Source organism: Penaeus japonicus, unplaced genomic scaffold (assembly GCF_977035675.1).
Source record: "Penaeus japonicus unplaced genomic scaffold, GWHDUDI00000001_assembly GWHDUDI00000006, whole genome shotgun sequence".
Taxonomy (NCBI): Eukaryota; Metazoa; Arthropoda; class Malacostraca; order Decapoda; family Penaeidae; genus Penaeus; species Penaeus japonicus.
This window is the reverse complement of record NW_028234408.1, coordinates 26,965,739-26,980,738: the sequence shown is the minus strand read 5'-3', so window position 1 is coordinate 26,980,738 and position 15,000 is coordinate 26,965,739. Positions and strand designations below refer to the sequence as shown.

General features: G+C 47.4%; 1 protein-coding gene across 12 annotated transcripts in view; it reads left to right on the top strand.

The window, feature by feature from the left end:
- LOC122257243 (latrophilin Cirl) overlaps nucleotides 1-15,000 on the top strand; it is a 224,773-nt gene that overhangs the window by 161,478 nt on the left and 48,295 nt on the right. The window contains exon 3 of one of the 12 annotated variants that reach the window (XM_043022415.2): nucleotides 4,880-4,921. The exons of the other annotated variants lie outside the window; for them this stretch is intronic. Within the exon in view, the coding sequence (XP_042878349.2) occupies nucleotides 4,880-4,921 (42 nt within the window). The remainder of the gene's footprint in view (nucleotides 1-4,879; nucleotides 4,922-15,000) is intronic. 12 annotated transcript variants of the gene reach the window in all.

The following is a 15,000-nucleotide window of genomic DNA, read 5'->3' as shown; positions in this document are numbered from 1 at the left end:
TCTAGCCCACCGTGGAAGACCTCACGGACGGCTGCCCACGGAATCCCGGTGAAGCTCTCCTCCGTCGGGCCCACCCCCCTCCTCATCCCGCACAGACACCGCGCTGTCTTTTCCGAGATACATTGAATGTTTTTGTGTCGACCACCACTACACTCCCGTCCAACGTTGATGTTTGAGGTGGACTAAAGGAGGAGGCAGTTCCGCCTGCTCATAATACACCTCTGATCTTAATTTCATCTTGTTCTTGTCTCCGTTTTTAAGCCATTCACGAAGCTTAAGGAATTAAGATACTATTGCTGCACTTCTACATTTGTTCCACCTCTGGAGGAGTTTCAGTCAGATAGTGTTGTATTATATGGGGAAGATATTAAATGTCTCGTCTTGAATAAAAACCTTCCGAAAAATGGGTTCATGTCGGCCACTACAAGAGCATACATTAGGCCGGATTTCCACAAGAAATTGACGGCGATAGAAAGTTGAAGCGCAAAAAAAGTCTCCTGAGTAGGGTGAGGGAGAAGCTCTGGTGCTGAAGTCTAAACCAAGTTTTAGTTCTGTTATTCTGCATAAGTTCATACACTTTGATGTCTTAAATAACGAGAAGAGAGTTTGGTTGAAGATTGAAGGCTTTGTGTGCGTCAAAGGCCCTCGGGTTGTTGAGGAACTTTCTTATGATGACTTCGAGATTATTTTGTTAATTTTTAGTCCCCCCACAAACTCTGCCGTTAAAATGTGCAGCCTTCTCCCTGGAGTTTTGCTGGCTCTCTTGTTCAAGTTTAAGGGGGATAATACCGTTTTTTATTCTTCTTGGCACAACGCCACTGTATTACTCATGGAACAGAAACACGGAGTTCATTGTTCTGTGGTATAACTTACCAGGTCATATGGGGGTGGGGAGAGAGAGAGAGAGAGAGAGAGAGAGAGAGAGAGAGAGAGAGAGAGAGAGAGAGAGAGAGAGAGATGATTGTATGTGTGCGTGTGCGTGTGTGTGTGTGTGTGTGTGTGTGTGTGTGTGTGTGTGTGTGTGTGTGTGTGTGTGTGTGTGTGTGTGTGTGTGTGTGTGTTTGTGTGTGTGTGTGACTGTTTGTGAATGTGTGTAATGTGTTGAATGAGGGGATGCATGGATATCAAGCTAAAGTGAATGTATCATCTAACATGAGACTACGAGAAACGACAATGTCGCAAAGATCGATCTTCTAAAGTCAAAACTGGAATCGAGTTTGGTGCGTGAAGGAGACGAGCCGTCGAAGTGAGGACCTGCCTGAGGACGACGTAGCTTTCTTGCTTCAAAGTGTCTCTCGTTTCTTTCTTCCGACTTGCTTGTTGTTCATTTGTCTATTACTTCTAATAATAAGACTGCAGGGAAGCCGAGGGCATAAACTGGAGGCTCGTTGCCAGAGACCTCTTCCTCCAAGGCGTTTGTCGCAGAAGGGAAGTGTCTTACTAGATGACCTGCGCCTCGGAAGTCATTACTCGAGCTAGCAATTAGGAAAGTATACACACAGTGTTTCCTGCTCAGTAACTGCACGTAGCCCGTGGTTGGCGAGGAGCTAAACATCCAGGTTAGCTGATAAGGAAGCCAATAGAAGAGGGTCAAAGGTGATGAAATGTGACACGAGAGATTTTGTGGATAAGTGAGACAAGAGAAGAAGCTGTTATTAACCATCAAGGTGCACTGAAATGATGACCTTTCATTTGCCGCATTTCGGCCGGGAAGAGTAATCCGCACGAACTGTTATTGTCCAACAGAGTGCTATACTTTGATAAGGGCAAAGATGCTGGTGTCCTATTTCAAAGTACAAAGATCCTACACAGTCTGACAGACAAAGAATCTGCTCCCCCGAAATGCTCTTCTCAAGATGCCGTGATCCCGCTTTATGTAGGTCCTTTAGAGATTAGGAAGAAAGAAGGTTTACTTGTTTTTTCTTCTTTTCTTCTCCTTTCTTTTCTTTTTAGTGATAAAGATGTAAGCGCCCAAAATACGGTCATTCACTGAGCTAAGCATGATGAAGATACTAAAAGCAGTTGATATTAACAAAGACGAGATGACGATACGGATAGCCTTCGAGGAGATAAAAGCGGCTGATAACAACCATCGCACAAAGGGAAAAGGACCTTCGCTCATCCACACAGGCCTCTTGGGAATTCAGCCCCCTAACCACGAACTTTTTAACTCTTTTAATCGACTGATATAACATGAAACTGATCGTAGCCCTGTTTTTTTTCTGTTAAACTCGTTTGTAGAGTTATTACAGATCGTTTTCCGTGAGAACAAAGCCTGCTGGATTCACTCATAACCGAGTGAATCGAGTGATCCAGCTGTCTGCCCTCTGTATTTCTTCAAGCGAAACCCATCATTAAATCAGAGCGTGCAGGTCTTACACAAAGGCACCACAGTCCACCTCGAAACGTGGTTTACCTGCATTACTTCTTCCTGACTACTCCGACATGAAAGTCTTCGTTCGCTCAAAGACAAGAAAGAGGTTGCCGTTGATGATGCTTTTATACAAAGATTTTCGTTTTTCTTAATATCCAAAGAATGTACAGAAGGCCTTTCCCTCGTAGTGTAGTGTTTGTTCACGTGGATGAATGCGCAGTCAGCGACAAATCAGGTGAGTGGGATGCAGTCCTATTCTACTTAAGAATGTCTGCCAGACCGCATGCTTAAATACCACATTCATTTGGGGCTACAATTAGTAACGCATGTCGAAGCGACTTGTCAATAACGTCATTGCTCCTCCGGTTTTTTTTACTGTGTTTCTGATTATGTAGAAGAGAAAGCGTTACCTTCGATTTGGCTTGCCGGCGAAGAACCGCTCGCGTCCGATGCTTCGATAATTGATTTTTTGGCAGTTGTAATAAACCATTTTCCGACAAGTCTTTTTTATTGCTTTTGATATTAGAACTTGTACGGCCTGAAATCTCCTCCGTTCGTAATTTCCGTAGATACTATGATTAGCGTTTGTCTCAGGTTCACCCCAGTTATTTTCACTTTCCCTCCTTCTAATCCTCCTTCAGAGTTGAATGAAACACTACCCTTATCCCAGGTGAGAGGTCGGCTGGTATCGCCTTTGGTGAGGGTGAAGGAAGCTATTAGAGCCCACACACTGTCGGATCCAATTCTCTGCGGTGCAAAAAGAAGGGAGGATGTAACTGATTGAAGCTTGTAGCGAAGGAGATATCCATGTTTTGCACTACGGTGGATTAATATTTCTGCAGCTCGGTAGAAGTGAAGAGGATATTCTGTCATATTTTTTCGGATTATTGTGCACTTTATAGTCCACGAGTCGAGACGCGTCTTGAGCGAGTCTGAAAAGACTAAACGAAAAAAGAGCAGGATTAAGGCCGCGAGAGCGAAGCCCTTGGGAGGCCGCCCTGACAAGAGAGTTCGTGCTTCGTCATAATTGTCATGAAAATTCCTGGCTGTCCTGGCGTGTCCCCTTGAAACGAGAGTTGAGACCATTTATCGTGGCCTGTAGTGTCGTAAAGTTGTTCCTTTGTCCATGTTAAGTATAGTGAGGCGATTTACGATCGCACACTACCTGGACTCCCAAACTAGCGACGCCGTTATGTATCGCCGCACACAATAGCAAGAGGCGACGGCGGCGGCGGAGATGAGCCCGGGATCTTGGAGAGGACTGAGTCTTGGACTCGGAGGGCGAGTGTAAGCCGATTGGGCGGCCGGGCAGCGCCGCGCCCTCTAAATCCCTGACCCCTCTCTCTCTCTCTCTCTCTCTCTCTCTCTCTCTCTCTCTCTCTCTCTCTCTCTCTCTCTCTCTCTCTCTCTCTCTCTCTCTCTCTCTCTCTCTCTCTCTCTCTTTATCTATCTATCTGCTTTTCTCTCTCACTCTCTCTCTCTCAATCTATCTGCCTCTCTCTCTCTCTCTCTCAATCTATCTGCCTCTCTCTCTCTCTCTCTCTCTCTCTCTCTCTCTCTCTCTCTCTCTCTCTCTCTCTCTCTCTCTCTCTCTCTCTCTCTCTCTCTCTCTCTCTCTCTCTCTCTCTCTCTCTCTCTCTCTCTCTCAATCTATCTGCCTCTCTCTCTCTCTCTCTCTCTCTCTCTCTCTCTCTCTCTCTCTCTCTCTCTCTCTCTCTCTCTCTCTCTCTCTCTCTCTTTTCTCTCTCTCTCCCTCTCTCTCTGTCTCTCTCTCTTTCTCTCTCTCTCTCTCTCTCTCTCTCTCTCCTCTCTCTCTCTCTCTCTCTCTCTCTCTCTCTCTCTCTCTCTCTCTCTCTCTCTCTCGTTCTCTCACTTTCTCTCTCTCTCTCTCAATCTATCTGTCTATCTATCTCTCTCTCTTTGTCTTCTCTCACTCTCTCTCTTTCTCTTTCTCTTTCTCTCTCTCTCTCTCTCTCTCTCTCTCTCTCTCTCTCTCTCTCTCTCTCTCTCTCTCTCTTTCTCTCTTTCTCTATCTCTCTATCTATCTATCTATCTGCTTTTCTCTCTCAGTCTCTCTCTATTTAGCTATCTATCTGCCTCTCTCTCTCTCTCTCTCTCTCTCTCTCTCTCTCTCTCTCTCTCTCTCTCTCTCTCTCTCTCTCTCTCTCTCTCTCTCTCTCTCTCTCTCTCTCTCTCCCTCTCTCTCTCCCTCCCTCCCTCCCTCCCTCCCTCCCTCCCTCCCTCCCTCCCTCCCTCCCTCTCTCTCTCCCTCTCTCCCTTCTCTCCCTTCTCTCCCTCCCTCCCTCCCTCCCTCCCTCCCTCTTCTACCTCCTCCACTTCCTCTTCCTCTTCCTCCTACTGTTTATATTCGTATATAAAGATATATGTGTGTTTGTGTATGTTTTTGTTGTGTGTGTATAGATAGAAATAACTACATAGATTTATATGCCGTTACAGAGATATACTATATAGTATATGATACAACATATTCTCTTTTTGTTGCAGGTATGTCGCCAGCGTTTCCCAGCGCCACAGGATCCACATCAGGTATGCAGGATTCCGTTATCGGCCAGAACGTTGACCAATATCATTTGTGATCAGCTTTTAATGTGCCCTTGATTGAGCCGAGTCAGTTTGCTTCGCATGCCGCCGACACGCACCAAGCACCAACCTGTTACCCATCGCTCGTTTTAGCGTTTAACAGGTCGGGCCAGGAGGTACTCAGGGGTAGGGGACACCCCCTCCTCACCCCCTTGCCTCCAGGGTTATGTGAAGCCACAGGGGTTGTGGAGTGCAGAGCTCGAGTCGCTTGTGTCCCTCGCGTGAAGTGCGTGGTGCAAGAGGCCCTTCGTGAGAACAATACCTCCTCCAACGCCGCCACTTGTGAGGACTTACCGAGCCACGCCTCCCCCTCCCCCTCTTCCCCCTCTCCCCCCTCTCCCCTTCCAGTCCGCCCAGCCACACCCCACCCCTCGCCCGTGACACTTCCTGCCTGCGACCGCTTGTGTTAAAATATAAGCCTCCATAAGAGTCTTTTTAAAAAGATTTCCTCGTTTCCTTTACTTATGAGATTTTTTTCTAACTACCTTCTACTTTTTCTCTTTTGAATCTTTGATTCCAACCACTTGTTGACGTTGATGCGTTTTTTCTGCTCTTCGCCTGTACATGCTTTGTCAATTTATCTTTTCATATGTTTTTTTTTCTTCTATTTTACCCGATTACTTGTACTTATCGGAAAATTATATCACGCCCGAAAATGCCCTTTTGTTGTCGAGCTGAGTGGATATAAGTGGCGCGCTGCCGCACATTGCACCTGGCTACTTCTGCTTATCAGGTATTATTATGAGCAAGCAAGTAGTTCGTCTCGCGCAGCGGCGATAGAGCCCGGCTTAGGACACATGCAAATCATATTAAGTGATATTCCGTGTTGGGCGTGTGGGCGTGGGGTCGCGTCTGGCGAGGCAGATGACTCGTGGGCGAGGAGGTAATTACAAGGTCATTGAGTTCCTTCCAGTCGGATAAAAGGTAGGTAAATGTACTGGTCAGGCCGGGAGGCAGAGACAAAGACTTGGGTCCATGTCATGACTCCATGTTGTTAATGGACTCTCGTGGTCGCGGCGGCCTGACCCGTACACTGACGGGAAGACGGGGAGCGGGGGGGATGGGGGGGTTGGGGGGCTCGCGCAGCCTTCACACTAAAGTAGACTCCACGCCTGGTGTGGCTGAAGGGGGAGTATACTTGGCTTGCTTTTGGCCTAGCACTTGAGAATATATCACTCCAGATGCTGAGGATGTTAGACACTTGTCCCTCGGCATGAGATTACAATTTATCCCTGTTGAGGAGTGACTGAGGTTGAAGTACATAATGTCGTGTGTCTGAACACCAGAGACGACTTTCCTGTCGGTATGCGCACCGCCGTGGACGCCAGAGTGTGTGAGAGGACGGCTCCGTCGCAGAGATGGCAAGAGGGGCGAGAGCGGTGGGTGGGACGGGGGGGGGAGGTTAATGGACGTCGAGGGAGGGCCCGGCAGAGAGAGTAATTATTTGCGGTTTATCTGCTCGAGTCGTGTGACGGCAGTTTTTGATGAAGCTGATGGGAATGTTCTGGTTGAATATAATACTTGGAGAGGGGGTGAGGCCGGCCGAGGATAAAGTGTTGATACGTGGTCATGGCCGACGCTGGAGCGTCTTTGGTGAAGTGGAAGCGGCAGTGCCATTTGCGCAGTGGCGGTGAATCACCTGCCATAAACTTATATAAGAAACTCTGAAATCGCTTGCCTGTCGGCCGCTCCTTGATGGTGCAGTTTGGTCAATATTTTCGAGGGTTGATAAGATCCTCCCTAAAGTTACAGTTGTGTTCAGGTTACAGTGCAGATATTGTGTCGTGCTTTATAAGGTTTGCTTTATGAGCGCAGGCCAAGGCCCCGCCCCGGCGCACTGTATAAGGCTAATGTATCCCGTCGCAATTATCGCACCATTTCATGCCCCTGCGAACGTAATACACTTATCAATAAATGCCCCCTCCCCCTGCCCTCCGCCCCCAGCCTCCCGCAACCAGTCAGCCCGGGCATGAGTGGGTCCAGCAGTCACCTTGATTACCTCAGATTCTGGCCGAGCCGCAGAGAGCTGCGGCTGCGCTGAGATTGCCCTTATCTGAGCCCTGGATGCTGCGGCCGCTGCGAGGGCTCCGCGTACGCGAACTCAGTGTTCACCCAACGTTGTTTACACAGGGCAACACACACGCGCATACGCACAAGTAGAAGCACGGCGCACGTACTTACACACACACACACACACACACGCACGCACGCGTGCGTGCGTGCACGCGCGTGTGTGTATGTATTTATGTATGTATGTATGTATGTAAAAATGCAAATAATTCTCAGTAACTTTTTAATATATCCACGGATGAAAAATAAAAAATTGTTCTTGCAATTAACTTTATTATGATTACTTAAGAGGAATGTCAATCATGATCTTGAATTGATTAACCATTGTGCCGCTGTCAAACGAAACATTTCGCGCGCTGTCACAGAAACGCAGGCCAGCCCCGCCGTGCCGTGGGGTGGCGCGCGCGGGAGTTGCTCCAAAGAAAAACAGATTGGAGTGTCTGTCGGTTTCCCCTTTGAGCAACCCCCAAATTCTCCGGCGCGGGATCTATCACAAGGAAGCGGTTGAAACAAAAATCTGAGGTTGGGTTGCCACCGGCGTTTACACTCGCTTGCACCGCCGGCCGACCCTCCAGATTTAATCAGCATTTCGCACGAACCTCTAATGAAGAACAGGACGATGCACTTAGGCTGGCCAGGCCGTGCGGGGATTTGGGTGGCGTGGCGGCGGCGTGGTTAACGTGTCGAGGTTCAGTGTTGGTGGAGAGGGAAAGGGGAAGGGGGCGGGAGGGGGGGGTCGTCGCGGGATTGTGGATGTGCGCTCAAGTGTGGCCATAGCGGGCAGGAGAGGAGGAGGGAGGGACTAGGGCTAGACATAGGGCTACAGATTCCGACAACAAGCCTAGATGGCCGTATAGACTCATTGGCTGCGGAGCCTGGCGAGCTCTCGTTCGACAATAATATTAAATGGCATGTTCGAAAAATATATATATTTCACAGGACTAGCTTCTGGCTTGTTCTACTCCAGTGATCCTGAGTTCATGGTGAACACGAGACCACGATTGGAAGTGAACATGACGAACAGAAGAGAAAGCAGAAAACGCCTTCTGTGACGCGATTTTTTTTTTTTTTTTCTTAATGATAAAACTCAAGGTATAAGAATAAGGGAAGGACGTAGATTGTGTAGAAGAAACTTCGGTGCACGAGGAAGTAAAAAAGATGAAAACGGATATGAATTGATGGATCAACCAGCAGAAGGATTTTCAAGGAGGCCGGTGATGTCTCGCGATGCCCCCCTCCCACCCCCTCCTTGCTGTCCCCCCTCTCCTCTCCTTTCGCTCCACCTCGCCTCCCCTCTCGATCCACTTCCACGGGGAGCTTTGCCCCAAGTATTTAATGGACGTCTGGAGAGCGGCCAGTGTCCTCTCGAGGAGGCACCGTCTCGCGGCGGCGCTCGCTGTCCGCACGCACGAAAGGGAAGCCATCAGCCGAGCGCGGACTCAAAGCGGCCCGTGAGGAAGCGGCACACATGAAGAGCCCGCTCACGTCCCACAATGGCCACACAAATATTGGTCAAAATAAGCCAGTGCGGCGGAAAAGGTCACGGAGACGACGCCGCGGAGGGGGGGGGGGCGAGAGATGAAGAGGGGGCAGCCAGGCGAAGATGCGGACCAAAGGAGAAGGGAAAAAGATGAGAAGGAGGAAGAAAGAAGGTAGACGGTGAAAGGAAAGAAGGGAAGGAGGAGAAAGAAAAAAAATGATAAAATGGAGAATAAAATGTGAAAGTAAAAAGGGATAAAAAAGGAGAAGCATGAGAGAAATATTGGAAGAGGTAATTATGAAAAAGTAGGAGAGACTTTTAGAAATTCTGAATAGACAATGCTAATGATAATCGCCATTATCATTATCGTAATAATGATAAGAATGACAATAATAATTATTATTATGATGATGATGACGACGATAATGTTAATGCTAATTATGATGAAAATAAAATAATGATAATAATCACATCAATAATGGTAATGATTATGAGAACAAACACCATCATCATCATCACCATAGACATAATTACAATAAATGATAGATGACAAATGGACGAAAGACGACGACGAAGAAGAAGAGACGCCCTCGTAACAAGAGCCAGACGATGAGAAAGGCGAAGCGGGGACTGAGAGAGCGCGACGACTAGCGACGGAGGCGGAGGAAGGGGCAGTGGCGCGGCAGAGACCCAGCAGCGCGAAGGGGGAGAAGCGCCGGTTAAACGTATATTCAAGGTGATTTTTCTGATCTCGCGGATCAGGCCATGTTTAGGCGAACCCGAGCCGAGTGATGAACGTAAGTGGATCCGCGGCGGGCTTAAAGGGTTATGCGGTTTACTGGAGGTTCGGGCTTTCGTGCGGGTATCAAAACAGGCGCTGGAGTTCCGAAAGAAGAAATCATTTTGATCAGTTTAAACTCTCGGAGCAATGACGTCGTTATCAGCCGTGTAAGGGGAAACTTTCCACGGTAAATAATTTCGGCGAAAAGTATTCCGCGAGCGAAATGGAGGCGGCAGACGAGGGACGAACAGCCCTTCGGAATTCGAAATCACTGCCGGATCCCAAACCCAAGAAACATGGGATCGGGAATTTAGCCGCGACGTCTAGAAGGTTCGATCTGCGGGGACGGGTTTTAGGGGGATTCCTGCTTGCTATCGTTTGGCCTCTTATTCTGCAAGAGCTATGTGTGTGTGTGTGTGTGTGTGTGTGTGTGTGTGTGTGTGTGTGTGTGTGTGTGTGTGTGTGTGTGTGTGTGTGTGTGTGTGTGTATTTAGGTATATGTATTTGTATGTATGTTTGTATGTATGTATGTATATATGTACTGTGAGTCAGGAGAGTGAGTAAGACAGAGAGAGAGAGAGAGAGAGAGAGAGAGAGAGAGAGAGAGAGAGAGAGAGAGAGAGAGAGAGAGAGAGAGAGAGAGAGAGAGAGAGAGGGAGAGGGAGAGGGAGAGGGAGAGGGAGAGGGAGAGGGAGAGAGAGAGAGAGAGAGAGAGAGAGAGAGAGAGAGAGAGAGAGAGAGAGAGAGAGAGAGAGAGAGAGAGAGAGAGGAGAGAGAGAGGAGAGAGAGAGAGAGAGAGAGAGAGAGAGAGGGAGAGAGAGAGAGAGAGAGAGAGAGAGAGAGAGAGAGAGAGAGAGAGAGAGAGAGAAAGAAAGAAAGAAAGAAGTGTGGGAAGTGTCAGATTAGTATGATTTTCTCATTCATGTGTATGTCTATTTTACCTGTGTGTGCAGTAGGCTCCTATACCTGAGCACACAGTATCCTGCTACACTACAACTGCTAAAGCTGATGTTCTTACAACTGTTAGGTTGGCGCCCTAGCATGTGCCAGACAGTTTATCTTTTATGTTTGCTCGGTCTCGTATCACACTGATGTATCGCGGGTGTGGTTCTGATGGAAGGCGCTCGTCTTTTTTATTTTTGTCTAGTATATTTTCACCAAATCTGTTTTAAAGGTGAAAGACTTTTAGTCATCACCTTTAGAGATGTGATTGGGAGACCCTTGTTTTAAACACCGGAAAAAATCAGTACAGATCCATCTTGAAGTCTTCTTGTTTTCTTGGAATCCTACCTCAAGTATCTGTAAAAATGTGTTTCCTGTTCTGATAGACAGTATTCGAATCCTCATTTTAACTTGATTTTGCGTTAGCCAGTTTATTCTGGTGGTATGGAGGACTTGCCAAGGGAGAAGAACGCTTAAGGATTATAATCTCTAGGGCTTGAAACTGCAGCTGAGTAGGGAAATTGGTCTATAATTGGGTGGCTCATCAGCTGATTTTCCCGGTTTAAGAATTGCCATAACCTAGGAGAATTTCCAATTAAGGGGTTCTTGTCTGCGTTTGATATGGGCTAACGCTTGTGCTAACTATTTAATGGCTAATTAGCCCAAATTCATAAACATTTCATGGTATATTCCATCATTTCAGAATGTCTGTCTATCTTACTTGGTTTCAATTAAGACTCCTTTTTATTGCACCTGTAAGGATTGTTGCTAATTAGTTTTCTTTTTATGTGTAACACTAATGTTTATCTCCGCTGTCTCAAATTTGTGCTTATGAATTCATCTTTACTCAATCCTTTTTGGATCGTATTGGCGAAGCACTGATTCCCCCTGGATGTATTTCTTGCTACTCTTTGATACCAACTAATTACAATTGTGGAAATTCTCGTTTGGTTGCGATACGTTGGCACACGGCTTACCTGAAATTCCACCTTGGCCTCAGAACTGAGTGGTTGGAAGGGGTGATGTCTCATGCGGTGAAGAGCAGTCTATGTTTGCTGTGCGGGAAATATTCCAGCAAATATCATTTTGTTGGAACAGTTTTGTTTTTGTTTTTCATTTTATCTCTCTATAACGAATGTAAAGTCAGACGTATACTTTAAACAAAAGGGCTATTTTCCTTTGGGATTTAATAGGCATTGAGATATATGTATTTATATTTGAAATACGGTAGTGCATGCAAGCATGCTCGTGTGTGTGATTTCAGAAACCACAATTTATGATTAACATAGAAGAGCATGAATTGCGGCCTGGGATTCATCCAGAACTCTGCGGGATTTGCACAAATAGTTTAACAGGCGGATTTTTGAGGATCACGCAGAAAGTCAACTTATTGTAAGAATTCCTGTATATATTCCCTCGCAGTTTTCTTCGGGTTCTGTCGATTGTGGGTGTGAGTCACAAAACTAAAATCCTAGGCATCGCCCGACGACCGAAAAGAACTCATAAAACGCTTCAGCGTTCCGAGAAATATTTATTCTTGATCCACTCGTAATTTGTCGAAAGATGCTTTGCGAGGCTAACATAAAGTGTATTGGTTCGTTAGATATATTACCGCTAAGAGATTTTTTTTAAAAAGGCTGATATTCAAACGAGTGGCGGGGAAGTAGCCAACCCCTTCATTTGGGCACGAGTTCTAGCCCATTAGTTAGTGAGGGTAGCGGGCCATGACAGTGCCCGGCACAACCACAAGTTCGCATTTACATTCATACTCCCGCAGATACACGCCCTTAACGACGGAAGCATTATTTATTCTGAGGTGGGCGCCGGCTGAGAGACTTCGCGTGTACCATCATCAGGTGTTACTTCGGCTGTAGTATCGACAAGGACGGAATTCCAGGGTCTGGCTGGAGACAAGCCGGTCTTTCGCCCAGCAAAAGAGGCTGCACTCTCTTGCCAGAGCGGCTCACGATACAAACAACCTATTTGGCGTAAATTATGAAAAATCGTTATTGCATATTAGTCTTCGCTCTAAGTGATGTATACACCGGGTAAAAATGCGCGGGGTAATGATGACGTTTGTAGCAGAGAATGTTGACGAGAAAACTGCGTCCTCCCGCAGAAAGAGCAAGGGTTCAGTACAATCAATAACAAAAATAACTTTTATGAAGAAGATACGAGAAACTTTTATGATTGATGATTCTGACGGCACAGCTGTCGGTGATAATGGTGCCAGAACGAGATAGAGAGCGGCGATAATATGGACGAAAGATAGACATCAACGATAGGTTTAACGAGTGTAACAGGTAGAGGTAGTATTTGTAACGGTGAGGTGGAGGGGATGGGCGCCCCGAGCGACGTCCTCCATTACTGTAGCATCATCATCTGGGGAGGGCGGCCGTGGTCTCTCTTCTCCCTGCCTGCGTCCCTCTCCGCTGCCCACATGCCAAGGCAGTGCTCTCCTGTATTCCGACTGCATCTGCGCTCCACCTGTTTCACGTTGCCTATTGGCTCCTTTCCAAGACAAAGCTAGAACGTGAATGCCAAGTACATATAAGTCGTGTGTATTGTGTACTACCTTCTTGAGTAGTTCATAACGACAGGGGCTCCCTGTGTCCACTCAGTCTGAACTAGGTCTTACGGCGGGTGTCGAGCCTTTCAATCTTGAGGGCGGACAGGAGGCTCAGACCCCTGGCCAGACCCTCAGACGGCAGGGGACTCTCTCGAGATTAGACAATGAGGCCTAACCATCAACGAAGTCTTGCGTCCGCTGCCACCCGCTAGCGAAGGTATGCTGGTTATTACCATCAATATTTCTGGTGAATTACGTCGTGCTGACAACTAGAGAACGATAAGAGACAATGCCGACTGAGTCGCGCTGCTTAAAGCCTCTCAGGCCACGACCGTTTTGTCATAAACTTCCGTACTTTGAACGAGGACATGACTTTAAAAAACTGAAACTCGAAATTAAGACATGCGTTATACAGTAGAATATCCAAGCGTGTGTATAGGTAAAGACAAGGTTTGTAAGTCCCTACATGGCATTCCATGTTCAGAGCAGCACGCGGCCTCTCCCACTAAGTGTCTTGGACACTGCTGTGTCCTGAATAACACTTGCTGGCCCAATTACCCTCCAGGCACCACTTTATCGTGGTAATGTTCTTGGGACGAGAGGCAAGAGAAGTAAAGAGAGAGTGGGAGGGCTCAGATAGCAATCAGATCAGCTCGACAAGACGTGGCAATTTACGCGGATCTCTGTTCCGCATCCACCTGAAGGTTGGTCCCTGGACACGAGCACCACAAGTTGCTTCTGATACTTACTGCGTCTAGCAATATCGCTCCCAAACGCCCCCTCTCTCTGTGAATCTCCTTCTTGTGCACATTCTCTCTGTTCTTATTATTTCTATCTACGTCCCCATCGTCATTTTTTAATCTATTTGTATCTGTGTCTAATACTACCAGTGCGAATGCATGCTTGTCTTGTTATATATCTAGATATAGAAGAATTGTCGTAGAACACAGTCGAACAAAGACTACACTGGTAGGAAAATACGTTCTTCTGCTGATGACGAGAGGAGGGCCCGCAGAGCGTGGATGATAGCGGTGGAGGTAATCATGACATGGTTGACTCCTGCTTCTTTTGCAGGTGGTAAAGGCTGACGCAGTTTGGATACTGACAGCTAAGGCGATCTCGGGGGGAAAGAATGATGAGGACACTCTGAAAAGGAAGGTTTTGGAATTACATTGGCACTGGAGCCATTTGCTGGTGAAGTATCGATGCTTAGGAAGGAGAGACAGGGAAGGACGATTTCAGCATCCACAGGTTGACTCCATCTTCAGAGGACGCCGTCGCGGTAGAGCAACGCGCAGGAAATGAGCACTGAGCGTGTCTAAAAACACACACACCACTCATAAAATCTCTCTCTCTTTCTTTCTTTCTTTCTTTCTTTCTTTCTTTCATTCTCTCTCTCTCTCTCTCTCTCTCTCTCTCTCTCTCTCTCTCTCTCTCTCTCTCTCTCTCTCTCTCTTTCTCTTCTCTCTCTCTCTCTCTCTTTCTCTCTCTACTCTACTCTCTTTTCTATTCTCTCTTCTCTTCTCTTCTCTCTCTCTCTCTCTCTCTCTCCCCCCCTCCCTCCCCCTCTCCCTCTCCCTCTCTCCCTCTCTCCCTCTTTCCCTCTCCCACTCCCTCTCCCTCCCTCTCCCACTCCCTCTCCCTCCCTCTCCCACTCCCTCTCCCTCCCTCTCCCACTCCTTCTCCCTCCCTCTCCCTCTTCTTCCCTCTCCCACTCTCTCTCTCTCTTTCCCTCCTTCTACCTCTACGTCTCCCACTCCCACACTCTCTTTCTCTCTCACTCTCTCTCTATCCGTCTACCTACCTACCTGCCTCCCTACCTACCTACCTACCTACCTACCTACCTACCTACCTACCTACCTACCTACCTACCTACCTACCTACCTACCTACCTACCTACCTACCTACCTACCTACCTACCTACCTACCTACCTACCTACCTACCTACCTACCTACCTACCTACCTACCTACCTACCTACCTACCTACCTTTTCCCTTCTTCCCTCCCTCCCTCCCTCCCTTTATCTCTCTCCTCTCTCTTTCACACATACACGTACACGCCACACTAGGGAAAACTGGCTTTGGTGACAGTGCTCCCCTCATGAAGGAAACAAGGCAGGTGATTGAATAATGTGCTACATTTATCTATAGATGGGAACGCGAAGGGGGATTGATTAATCATT